The 14,355-nt window shown below is 38.5% G+C and overlaps 1 protein-coding gene across 1 annotated transcript in view; it reads left to right on the forward strand.

Moving 5' to 3' along the window:
- Positions 1-10,780: 10,780 nt before the first annotated feature.
- Positions 10,781-14,355, forward strand: part of LOC110454267 (WASH complex subunit 3-like) — a 19,934-nt gene continuing 16,359 nt past the window's right edge. Inside the window, exons 1-2 of the mRNA XM_021503695.1 lie at positions 10,781-10,934; positions 13,607-13,771. Of these exons, the coding sequence (XP_021359370.1) occupies positions 10,884-10,934; positions 13,607-13,771 (216 nt within the window). The 5' untranslated portion in view covers positions 10,781-10,883. The remainder of the gene's footprint in view (positions 10,935-13,606; positions 13,772-14,355) is intronic.

The following is a 14,355-nucleotide window of genomic DNA, read 5'->3' on the forward strand; positions in this document are numbered from 1 at the left end:
TTGAATTGGAAGGGTTCAAATGTGTCTTCATGGGTGAATGTCTCAAATGATACAGGTATAATGAACGTCAAAGAGATCATCTTTACAACATAATGCTGACATTATTATGTACATTTGTGAGGACACATGGCCTCTCAAGTTATATATATCATATATCAAACATATTACTGAAACAATAACTGAATGTTCACAGTTGAAATAGATTAAAGTCGATAACTCGCGACAAATATACTCAAATACATTGTATAAGAACCACAAGTCGCAAGTAATAAATAAAAACATGACAATTTGCTACAGCTAGACATCAATACCCAGATAAGCACAGATGCCTACTTTACATGTTGCAAATGGTTTTGATGACAGTAGTAGTAGCCTCAGGGGGAATTCCAGAAAACACACCTTGCCTTGCTAAACTTTCAAGTAATCCCGCTTTAAGTTTCCACGGATCCACATTTGCGTGTGTACTCTTAACTCCTCCCATCAAAAATTCCCCAGACGATTGCCATTGCGGTGGTCTTGACACTCGTGTTGATCTTCTGGGGATAGGTACTGGTACGGGACGCTCTGACGCAACATGCTCCTCATCTCTAAGAGAATCTCCATTGTCCAAGACATCGTCAGTTGAGATGACAACTGTGTCCTGACCATGATCACCAGTAGATGCAACTACTGACTTCGGAACATCTTCATTATTGGCATCATCTACTGGTCCTCCCTCCTCAGCAGAGAACTGGTCGTCACCAGGCGGACCAGAGGCAAGCACTGGAGAGCCAAGATCGTCATCTGGTTCCTGTGTTGCCGTATCGCCTTCTTCACATTCTGACTCCAAACTGCCAGCTGTACAAGGCACCAATAAGACATCTAAATCTTCGTTGTCAGAGTCAATTGAATCTGCAAGGGTTAAGTCTGGATTGTCCGTGGAAGGCTGAACCTTACTATCTGGATCATCCAGGTGCATCGAGCCACGTGGAATGTATCCTATGGGCAATAAGTTGTTCCGGTGTAAGGTTCTTGTCCTTCCTTCTGTTACTTCTGGTTCCACTACAAATACTGGAATAGTAGGGTTAGGCTGTTTAACCACAGTATAGACATTTTCTTCCCAAAGATCCTCCAGCTTGTGCTTTCCATCAAAGGCTAACTTCTTTACTAAAACTCGATCCCCAACCTTGACAGGTACTCCTCTGACCTTGAGGTCATAATGCGCCTTCTGACGCCTCTTAGCTTTCGACAGCATCTCCGATGCCAAGTCGTAGCTAAAGGTTAGTCGATCTCTAAGGTCCTTTGTGTAGTCGGAGAGAGTCTGTTCTTCCTTAATGAGCCCACCTAAACCAAACACAATGTCCAATGGTAGACGAGGCTCCCTACCAAACATTAGGTAAAATGGTGAAACTTTAGTGGACTCATGACGGGTGCAATTATAAGCATGCACTAGGGAGGGAATATATGCCTTCCAATCTTTCTTTTCCTCTGGTTTCAAAGTTCGGAGCATGGTAATGAGAGTACGGTTAAATCGCTCTGTGATTCCATTTCCAATAGGATGGTATGGGGTGGTATGAGACTTCTCCATCCCAAGTAGGTCACACAGTTCAGCTAAAACTTCGCTCTCAAAGTTTGGGCCTTGATCGGAATGAAGCCTTCTTGGTAAGCCATAATGGACAATGAAATTGTTGTACAATGTCGTAGCTGTTGTCTTTGCAGTTTGATCACGAGTTGGGAACGCCTGAGCATATTTGGTGAAGTGATCTGTGACAACAAGCACATTAGCAAATCCTCCTTTACACTGCTCCAAAGAAAGAAAATCCATGCACACTAACTCAAGTGGATGAGAAGTATGGATTCCAACTAAAGGCGCGCGCTCATTTCTGGAAGTTTTTGCTCTGATACAACGTGGGCATTCACTTATCCATTCCTCTACATCCTTCGTCATGTTAGGCCAGTAAAATCTGTCGCGAAGAAGAGATAACACTCTGTCCCTTCCAGGATGTCCAATGTCATCATGAAGTCCTTTCAAGGCTTTCTTGATATAGGCAGAGGGCAAAACTAACTGGTAGTGATAAACACCATCTCTGTTGACTTCCTTAAAAAGAACTCCACGACGCATCGTCAAGCTATTAACGATCTTGAACATCTGAGAATTTTCTCTGGTTGTAGGAAAATCACGACGATTAGGCTGCCTGTACTTGGATACCAACTGCATCCATGGTCGTAGCAATACATCATGACGTTGGGCTCTTCTCCAATCCTGTGATGTCATCCTCTCCAATTCACCAACACTGGGATCGTTCAGCACATCAACAACCTGTGCAGGAGAGCACAGACTTTCCACATATGACCTTGGATTGGTGATGGACTGGTTAACTGCATGTACCGAATCCATTGTAATTGGAAGTCTGGATAGTGCGTCTGCATCAGTGTTCATTTTGCCTGGACGATAATGAATATCAAAATCAAAAGCAGCTAAAGCAGAAACCCATCTGTGTCCGGTGGCATCTAACTTTGCTGATGTCAAGACGTATGTTAAAGGATTGTTATCCGTAAAAACCGTGAATCGTTGTCCATACAGATAATCGTTGAATTTTTCCGTTACAGCCCATTTCAATGCCAAGAACTCTAATTTATGGGCAGGGTAGTTCCTCTCCGACTTGGAGAGTCCTCTACTAGCAAAACTTATTACCCGTAGACTGTCATCCTGACGCTGGTACAGGACTGCTCCTAATCCCTGTCCACATGCGTCAGTGTGAAGCTCAAAGGGTTGGTTGGGCTGCGCATAACCAAGTACTGGCGGTGTTGACAAACACTCCTTAAGTTTCTCAAAGGCTTGCGTCTCAGCTTGGCCCCAATTCCAGTTGAAATCAGATTTCTTCTTGGTTTTCTTACGCCCTCCAACCTTTGCACATGCAGGTAAGAGCTCATTCAACGGCTTAGCAATTTTGGCGAAGTCTTTGATGAACTTCCTGTAATATCCAGCGAAGCCCAAAAAGGCACGTACCTCCTCTGGAGTCGTGGGCTCTGGCCAGTTAAGAACCTTCTCGATCTTACTGGGGTCAGGTGAAATTCCCTCCTCAGAAATCATATGTCCAAGGTAAACAGCTCTCCTTTGGAAAAACTTACATTTCTTCGGAGACAACTTCAATCCGCATTCTCTTAATCTCTGAAGTACCTTTTCCAGCCTACGAAGATGTTCCTCAAAGGAATCTGAAAAGATAATCAGATCGTCCAAATATATTAAGCAGATACTAAGGTGGAGGTCCCCTAGGCATTCCTCCATCAACCGCTGGTACGTTGCAGGAGCGTTGGACAGTCCGAATGGCATCCTTGTATATTCATAAAATCCTAGGGGCCCAACTGTAAAAGCTGTACGTTCCTTATGACAGTCATCAACCTCTATCTGGTGATAGCCTGACTTCATATCAAGGACCGTGAAATATTTTGCTCCAGACAAACACTCTAGGATGTCCTCAATTCTGGGTAGAGCATAGGAATCACGTATGGTCCTCTTGTTTATCTCCCGGAAGTCAACACACATGCGTAACTCGCCATTCTTCTTCCTGGCTAAAACGACTGGCGAAGACCACGGGCTATGTGATGGACGAATGATTCCTATGTCAAGAAGAGTATGAAGATGGTTCTTTACCTCCTCATACATGGATGGTGGAAGTCTCCTGTGTCTCTGCTTGATAGGAGTCGTGTCATGCATATCTATCCTATGTCTCACTGCATTGGAAAAACCAATATCCTTGTCATTCTTGGAGAAGATATCCTGAAAAGACATGATGAGTTGTCTCCCCTTCCCAACTTCAGTAGATGAGAGAAAGTCTTCATCAATCTCAATCTTCTCCATCAAGTTCTCTATTTCCTCTACTTCATCCATATGATTTTCCTTGTCTAGGATGGTGACTGGTGTAACTTCACAAAGTAAAGCTCTGGGTGACACGGATATGCACCTGCTGGTGGTGTTAGTAAGCTCCACATCAACATTCCGATCACCGTTGTAGTGGTAAGAAATCAATCCAGGAGTAATGTCTAGACCTTCTGATGTAATGCAGTCTTCGGCTGGCTGGACTATTGCACAAGTTGGCTGATAAGGTAATTTTCTATCCAAGTAAGTCTTCACCTTCACTTGAGTATTAGGTTTCACGTGGATTACCTTATCCTCAGCACATTTCAGAATACCAAGACGGAAATTCCTCCTATGAAGCTCCTTTTCCCTAAGTGAAAGGCACCTAAAAGCCAAAAACCAAGGCATAAACAAATCTGCACTCTGTAAAAACCGAGCTCCATTCTGCTTATGGCACTTGTCCATGAGTATGGTTAAAACATTAGTGGCTTCTTGTCTACGACGCCAAGGTGCGGTTTCGCGCAACTCTATTTATACCGAAACAGCAGAACTAACGCGGTATTAAAATCGACCCTATTACATAGAGGTGTCATTATAGTCTGTTCTTGTACCTACATTTCTCAATCAATTGTAATTATGTATGTCTTTTAGGTGATTTTAATTCACGAACATCAAATGCAAATGATTTTATAGACGTACATGAAATAGAAAAACAATGATGACTTTACAGCTGAAATTCTTAATGATGCACAGAATACTAGTGTTTTTAATGAATTTACTTTCCCAAAATATAGATCAAGTTTTGATGATAAAAAGAATACTTCCGGTAACCGACTCCTAGATTTTTGGAAGTATAATGACCTTTATATTTGTAACGGTCGAATTGGCCGTGACAAAAGGATTGGTGAGCTTACGTGTAAAAACGCGAGTGTGGTTGATTATGTATTATGTTCATCTAGACTTGTAAAAAATGTACATGAATTTGATAGTTTAGACTTTAATTCCTTATTATCTGATGTACATTGTCCAATTTCATTAACTCTACAATAATACCTGTGTAACAAATAACCAAACCCCAGAATCTGGAGAAAGAATTAACCAATGGAAAACAGAGAAAACGCGTGATTACATTAATAATATTGATGATGATTTAGTAAAAGATATTACTGATACGATTGACAATTGTACAGATCCATATGAATTGAATGTTGACGAACTTGTTGATAATTGTAGTAATATTTTGTTACATGCTGCTAAAAAAAACACTTGGCACAAAACCCTATACTGTAAGTAAGCGTGAGAAGTCAGTCGCTCCCAAGAAACCTTGGTTTGATTTTAATTGTCGAAATGCTAGAAAAAATACCGCCAATGTAAAGGGCAGTATAGACGGCATAGAAACGAGTATTTTTACAATAAATATAAAGAATCTGAAAAAGCTTATAAAAATATAATGGATAAAAGTATTAAAACGTTCAGATATGATATCAGGAAAAAATTGAAGGTAATGAAAAGTAAAAATCTAAGGGATTATTGGAAGCTATTGAAATCTGGCGGAGAAAGAAAACCGAAAGGAATAATACCTATGAACTTATTTCTTATTTTTTTTACAAAGACCTTAATGCATGTGATGATGATGATGAAAATGGTACTGAAGTACCTGTGGATATTGTTAATCCCATTAATGAGTTTTTAAACTGTGATATAACAAAGGATGAGTATAAAAGAGCTATTAGGTCGTTGAAAAATAACGATGACAATATTATGAATGAATATATCAAACATTCTGTTACGAAAATGACTGATTTGTATCTCAAAGTGATACTGTTATTTAGGGAAGTTGTTCACTAGTATATTAAATGAAAGGCTACAGAAATACTCAGAGGATGTCAGCTTTTGTACTTTTGTACATTTTTGTACTTTACTCTTTGATAAATTTGACTAAAATGATTAAAAGTAAATTATATTGTGTAATTTTTGACTTTGAAAAAGCCTTCGATAAAGTATGGCGCAATGGCTTGTGGAACAAGATGTTAATGAGTGGAATTAATGGTAAAATGTTAACAATTATTTTTAACATGTATCAAGGCATTAAGTCAAATCACGGGTCAAATATATCTTTTAATGGTGAATGTTCTGGTTATTTTCCATGTGAAAATGGTTTGAGACCAGGAGAAAACCTATCTCCCTTTTTATTTAGTCTGTACTTGAACGATCTCGAAGAGTTTATGGTCCAAAATAACGTTCAGGGTTTGACAAACCTTAGTACTATATTAGAAAATGATCTACATGTATACATAAAGCTTTTTATTTTGCTCTATGCTGATGATACACTTCTTTTCTCAGACTGCCCAGTTGACTTGCAACTACAATTAAATGTATTCAGTGAATACTGTAAACAGTGGAAATTAAAGGTTAATATGGAAAAAAACAAATGAACAATAGAAATGCATTTTTATTTAATAATGAGGTGACAGAGTTAGTGGACAATGTTACCTATTTGGGTACGGCATTTAGTCGTACTGGTTCATTCAATGAAACGAAAAAATACTTATCCAAAAGGCTACTATAGCAATGTATGACTTTATAAAGAAAGGTAGACTACATAACTTATCAGTTCATTGTATATATGATTTAGTTGACAAGATTGTAAAACCCATACTATTGTATGGTTGTGAAGTTTGGGGTCTTACTGACCTTAAGGTAATTGAACGTGTACATTTAAAGTTTTGTAAATTATTACTGGGGTTAAAAAGTATCACCCTTAATTATATGGTATATGGAGAACTAGATACTAGCCCACTTGAAATAACAGTAAAAACAAGAATAATAGCATATTGGTCACAATTGACTAATTCTAAAGAAAATAAAATTAATATTATATTGTATACACTTCTTTGTCATCACCATAATGTTGATGATAAACCGGTTCCATATATAAGCTTTATTAAGCGTATTTTAAATGAATGTGGTATGAGTTACTTATGGAATGTCCAGTATACTCCAGAATGTAATGCCACATGGCTAAAGCATATTATTAAACAAAAAATGCACGACCAGTATTTACAGAAATGGCAGAGTGATGTACACACTTCACCAATAGCTACATGTTATAGGATTTTCAAAAACAATTGTCACTTTGAAAATTACTTAGATATTTTAAGTGATACAGATAGAGTTACATTTTGTAAATTTAGAACTACCAATCACAAATTTATTGTTGAAACCGGCAGATGGCATGATATAGATTACAATGAAAGAAAATGTCCACACTGAAACAGTAAGCAAATTGGTGACGAATTCCATTACTTGCTTGAGTGTCCGTCACTGTCTTGGTACCGAATTTTATATATAGATAAATATTTTTGGACGAGACCAAATGTAATTAAATTCTATGAATTAATGAATACTACTAACATAAAAACACTGAAGAAACTTTGTACTTTTATCAGAATAATTAATAACAATATTTGACCTCCTCGATACAACTGTGCATTTATTATGAAAAAGTACTGTGTACTACCGACTACGAACACTACAATTACTATATATTATATTGTAAATAGTTTCTCTATAAATTGTATTGTGAAAGAGAATAAAGTTGAATTGAATTGAAAAAAGGTATAGTACAGTTAGATTATTTACCTGTATTTACCTGTTCACCAATAGGAAATACTGTGTAAGTTATAGGAATATTTAACAAATATATTTCCTGATTTATGAATAAATATATACAAGATTCCAGTTATTACTTAATAAAAACACATCAAAATACATTAACTAAAAACCTGCTTTTATTAATTTCATATTAAATCAATTTTATACATTTTTACTATACATGTACATTTACATGTATGTTATATATATATTTCATAAAATAGAACTAAATTTAGCAAGCAATTTATGACAAATATAATCAGTAAAGACAGAGATCATGTATTACATTAGTAAATATGCAAAAACAGATGCAAAGCTGGAAATGAAAATAAATAAAACGAATTGTTGGCTGTTCTGGGTCCCTCGGTCTCAAAGTGGTTCCAGAGCTGTTGATTTCGGTCAATCCACTGTGTCATGACGTAATTTGTAAATGGAGTGGTGTCCTGAGGTACATCAGCATCGTCTATGTCCTCCAGCGCATTGAACAAGACATCTTCTAGGTGGTCTAACGGAACAAGGGGTAGTACAGCGGCACGCCGTACAAGTTGTCGGACATCGTCGTTGTTGGCGTTGAGTTGTTGAAGTCCGGTCTGCTGGACTTTCCTCCAAATACACTGTGTATAGCTAGTGGAAGAAACAGCCCTTCAAACTCACAACTGGAAACACTGCGCGAATGGCGTTCTGGGCAGCAGCCTCAAAGTCCAGAAAAACGGTGGTGGGATTGAGTTGGAGGTTGAGTTCTGTCATCTTGGTCTTGAGTAGTGTAAAGAATCTTTGGTATGTTGCCTGGCTCTTGCTGGGAAGTAGACTTATACAAGTGGGTACATCGAGATCTGGTCTCCAATCCTGGCGTGGACGGTGTAGATCTGCTGAAACTGAGTCGGGCACGTGTAAAATGTTCCATCACAGAAGAGAGTGTCTGCGTCAGGTGTTAAGATTCATTATTATCAACTAGAAATATCAGTGGACCCAAGCCATATTGGGTTATCAAATAGAAACATAACTAAAGATTATGTTTTAGGAGAAAATAATCTAATGAGTCAGTGATACTAAGTTATTTAAGAAATAATCAACATATGTGCGTGCATATTGGTGGAATATATAACGAGGGTGAGAAAATGTTGGTAAAAATAATTCAAGAAGGCCGCTTCGGCCAGAGTTAATTATTTTTCCAACATTTTCGAATCCCGAGTTTGGATTCCCGAATTGCGTTTACTTCTAAAACCATCATCATCGTACCGATAACAAGCGGATTTTCTTGGAAGTGCCAGTGATACAACATCATACGATAGTCCTGACATGAGTTGGCATATTTAGTTGGTTGCCATGACGTGATGGAAAGTCGCTGACCGGCTGATCATGATGCGACCTTCACCTTCACCGACTTCACCGGACAGCTGTGTTTTGCAACCACTGTTCAGACCGATGCTACTTTTTGCAACATTATTCTTCACACCCGGTATGTACACTGTAGGCGATTGCTCGACATCACTTTGATTTTTTGAAAGCAGACGACGTTTTGCAGACCAGAAACAACTGAAAATGTGTGACGTCAGATACGATGTTTATTTCAATCAATCAAACATTGGCACGCTATCGACATCGTTCGTCAAAACATGAAATCAGCGCTTAACAGTACATACACACATTGCACACACCGTGAAATGTACGGCACTACCAAGTGAAGTAAAACAGAAGTAATGAATAATTTACCATTTTGTCTTCAGACCTGTACATTTTAAATGTCAATAATTAATAAACCATTTTCACGGCACGGACCCACATACTTTAGGTCTATAGATCCGTGTAATCTTTTGAATGGCTGGCCTGTCAAATATTTTGATCCCGTCTGACAGTTATGCATTTTTTTTTAAATTCATGATAAAATACGGGGAGGTTGTTGGAACAGCATGCGTGCGCACTATTTCACGTGCATTGGTTATTGGCATTGGTTATTGGCACGCGCATGGTATATCGCTCAATAGTGCACTCTTTTTAACCAATGAAAATCGTCGTAACATCACAGACGTGGTAGAATAATTAATAATTACACTGAAGACGCATTTATTGGCAAAAGAGATTCTCTGAAATAATGCTCCAATATGAATTTGCTTCACCCTAAATTAAATCAATTTAAATTGAAATTAATTAAAAAAAAAAAGCATTATCATCTATATTTATGCTATTAAGTATATACAATATTTGTGGATTTCACGTTACTGTTTTGTATGATCTAGCTGATGGGAATGGTATACGATTATGACGTAGATGGCAGGTGTGAAGCCATGAAATAATACAAGCTGACAACGGTGTGGGTTCACTGTAAATGTTCGCATTCCAAGACATTTTGATAGTATTCGACACAACAAATTTTATTAAATTTTGACCTGTAGGTAAAGCAAAAGATCATTTACTTTGAATTCCGGACATTGTTTCGTTAAAGGATTCCTAAAATGGTGTTTACTCATGGTATAGTTACACCAAAGACGTGGTGGACAGACAGAGAATTAAATTAAATTGATTCTTAAAGAATTTGAAACCAACTTTTCAGGAAACTACAATCGATGACAGAAAGAAAAAAATCTCGTTTAAAGGTATTAAGAAAAAATACACCCAAGAAAAATACCTATCTACCACTAATAAAAGCTTAAGAATGTTGTATACAAAATTCAGATTGTGTGAGCATAACTTTGAACTAGCAATAGGAAGACCAAGAAAAAAAACCTAGAGAGCAAAGAGTATGTAAAAACTGTCTTGTTCTCGAAGATGAAGAACACTTCTTCTTCAGGTGTGACTATAATGCACAGCTGAGAAAGGACTATTTAAGACCTCAACCTCATTAATATTAAAAAAAGTGGCACGCTGACTGCGAAAAACTTTGAAACTCTTTTCGGAGAAAACGGAGTTCATGTCCGCGGAAGGAGAATACATTTTACGTGCACATAGGAGTTTTTAAACAAGAAAAAAATATCCATCTTTCCAACGGTACTAGTCTACGCATTTTCCCGTAATAATAGACGAATCAACAATTCAAGATGGCGACGGCGAAGTGTTGATTCGTCTATATTTATTCAAGGAAACGTATATCAACTAGAAATGATGTCTTTGATCATTGGGGTGTCATTTTTACCGAAAGTCAATCTAAATCTCTAAAACATGTAAAATTACTCTGACACCTTAGTTAAGGTCCAAATATAGCTATAACAAATTATCATGATCAGGTCCCCGTGGTAATTTCCCGCGTCTAAAATGCCCCTTAATAATTAAGTCGCAATGTATGGCTGTAAAACATACTCGAACGCACCCGAACGGTCCTCCCATGATACATGATCATGAGGATGCTCGATCTCGGAGACCGTATCTGATGAGACTGACAACTTACTGACAAGCCATGGACGCAGACGGCCTGCCCCTCGTAGGTCCCGGGGTTGACTACACTAAGGTAGATATTATCACACATCAACATGGAACGTAGCCTAAATGAAAATCAGTCGATATATGTTTTCTATGCAGAGACTTGGGAGTATCACCCTCCCACAATAACTACTTATACCAAGGTTTTCTATTATCATCCAAGATCTACCCTGGTTTTCATGTATAATTTACAGGTTTTGGAAATTTGTACTGAAAACAGATTTGTAACATGACAAAGAGGTCTGACAGACGAGGCTAGTACCAGTGGTCTCGGGGGAGATTGTTGACTTGTAATAATTACCAAAAACCTTCATGATCACTACACAGATTTAACGGAGTGACACCTGATCGATGCACACCCTCTCCGGACCTCCCCCTATTACTCGTGTATCATTCGTCATGGTTTACCTAGGTTTTCATGTATTATCTGACATGGTCTACCAGGTTTTCTATATATACCGATATGTGTGTGTATAAAAGAGTAGAGGAAAAATGCAGGGTCAGACCAGGATTCAAACCTGGGACCCTCCAAAGTCTAGGTTGACATATAGCATTAGACCTACCTGGTTGAGTAAATGAGTCACTGCATGGGAGCTCTGGTCAATGACTTCTGTCCTCGATGTAGAAAGCTTTTAAATCATTTCACAATTAATAAAGTACATGGTCCATACCAGGACTAGCAAATAAATTCACTTATAATTCAATTCAATAAGATCTTTGTGAAATGAAACCTATAGCTACCTGGTTGCCGGTGATTGACCCAGTCCATTTCAGCTACTTTTGTGTACTTCTACTTCTACCGTATACTGACCTACTTCATCTAGTTGAAGATTATGTCAGAGATCTGCGAAGGAAAAGGATGGGGGAGTGACATAACTCTTACACTCTACAGTAGCAGAGGGCAGTTTATTCCAGTCACAGATGGTTCTTGGGAAGATGGATTGTTGTCTACAGGTAGTTCTGGAATGAAGTGTTTGGTAGGAGTATGAGTTAGAGAATCTGGTCTGTCTCGTTTGGGGTGTAAGAGTGTTTTGCTGGACTGAAACTAAGTTATGGGTAATTTTGTATAACATGGAGAGCTGTGCATCTGTACGTGCCAAACATGTCGCTACGTCTGGCCTGAAGACTGCCAAACATGTCGCTACGTCTGGCCTGAAGACTGTGCCAAACATGTCGCTACATCTGGCCTGAAGACTGCCAAACATGTCGCTACGTCTGGCCTGAAGACTGCCAAACATGTCGCCTTTGCTAGAGGTGTTATGAAATTTGTTGGTGACATATAGCGTGCAGCCCTTCTCTGTACCATTTCTAATTTTTCGATATCACATTTTAGGTATGGCCATGGTCCCAGACAGGAGATGAGTACTCAAGAGATGGATTGACGAGTGACTTATAAGCATGTTCTTAAATGATCCTGGAGCTTATTTTTAAATTTCTTCTCAAGAAGCCTAGGGTCTTATTTGCTTTCCCAGTGATGTTATTTATATGGGACTCCCATTTAAGGTCTTGTTGCAATGTGACTCCTAAATACTTTGCCTTATCAACATGTTCAAGTGTGTGATTGTTGAAATCAGGGTGAAAGACCATTTTCCATTTTTCTTCCCACATTTCAAGTTTAAGCAGATCGGATTGGAGGATGGCTGTGTCCTCCTTGCTTGCAACAGTCAAGTTCACCATATGTCGTCTGTGAATAGACGAATAGATGATGAGAGTCCAACAGAGATGTCGTTTATATAATATAAAAATAGACTTGGTTTGAGGACTGATCCCTGAGGGACCCCCGACTCCACTGAGACATACTCAGACTTTCCTTCTTCCAAGACGACAGACTGTGTTCTGTCACTTAGAAAAGAGTTGATCCAGGTGTTGACCTTCCCACTGACACCATAGACTGATTCAGCTTGTTTACCAACAAAGAATGGCTGACCTTGTCAAAAGCTTTTGAAAAATCCAAAATTGTCACATCTGTTTGTTTGCCATTTTCTACATTTTTTGATACATCATCCATAAATTCTAAGAGCTGAGTTTCGCAAGATCTTGAATGCCAAAAACCGTGTTGGAGGGAGTACATTATATTATGTTCATCTGCATGAGACATTATATGATTGACAAATATATGTTCCAGAATTTTACTGCAAATGCCTGTTAAGGAGATGGGACGATAAGTTTCTGGGTTATACTTTGGACCTTTCTTATATATTGGAGATATAGGTGTGACTTTCCAATCAGAATAATTAAACAAAATAGTGAGGATAGGTGCTAATTCATCTGATAATTCCTTGAGAATTTTAGGGCTGATATTGTCTGGACCAGGAGATTTGTTTGTGTTGAGGTTGGATAGTAATTTCCTAATACCCTCATTATTTATAGTAAGGTCAGTGATGGTAGGATAGTTTGAGGTCATTTTACATCTATCTTTAAACATAGCAGGGGATATGGTTCAGCACTGCTGGATACAGATTGAAATTGTGAGTCAATACATGGTGCATGGGTTGGGGGATCTGTACCATACTCTGTGCTGCGTGTTGCTGATTCTGTGATTCTTGCTGATTTTATGTTTCATTTGTAATTTTCATTTTTACAAAACGGTACTGTCATCTACACATTTTACATTGTAGAGATATCATCTGTCCTTCATCTATATGCATTCACATGTTCCACTTAATGCTCATTGTACGTAATAGCATTTACAAATTGCAGGTTGAGGCAATACACCAGAAGAGAACCCTGGCTTTTATGAACCACTTTGTGAGCCACACTGCAAGCTTCTTGAACCGTTTTTCTTGTGTTTGTGAGGAGAAACTTGATCACATGTTGAGTCGACTGCAGCAGCTAGAAATAACAATGAATATTCTAGAAGCTAAGGTAAGCCACTGTATGTGTTAAACCATTATTAGCTCACCTGGCACGAAGTGCCAAGTGAGCTTATGCCGTGGCGCGGCGTCCGTCGTCCGTCCATCCTCGTCCGTCAACTTTTCCTTTAAACAACTTCTTCTGAAGAACGGACAGGCCTAGAGTCATGATATTTGGCTGAAAGCTTCGTTGGTAGGTGCCCTACAAAGTTTGAGAACGAAAATGACCTTGACCTGTTTTCAAGGTCACAGGGGTCAAATATGTCAAACACTTCAAACAACTTCTTCTGAAGAACTAAAAGGTATAGAATCTTTATATTTGGCTGGTGGCTTGCTAGGATAGAGCCCTACAAAGTTTGAGAATGAAAACTAGTTTGACCTACTTTCAAGGTCACAGGGGTCATATATGTCAAAAGCTTCAAACGTCTTCTTCTGAAGAATTAAAAGGCATAGAATCTTCATATTTGGCTGATGGCTTCCTGGGATGGAGCCCAACAAAGTTTGAGAATGAAAATTACCTTGACCTACTTTCAAGGTTACAGGGGTCAAATGTGTCAAACACTTCAAACAACTTCTTCTGAAGAACTGAAAGGTATA

Source organism: Mizuhopecten yessoensis, unplaced genomic scaffold (assembly GCF_002113885.1).
Source record: "Mizuhopecten yessoensis strain PY_sf001 unplaced genomic scaffold, ASM211388v2 scaffold7743, whole genome shotgun sequence".
In the NCBI taxonomy this organism is placed as follows: Eukaryota; Metazoa; Mollusca; class Bivalvia; order Pectinida; family Pectinidae; genus Mizuhopecten; species Mizuhopecten yessoensis.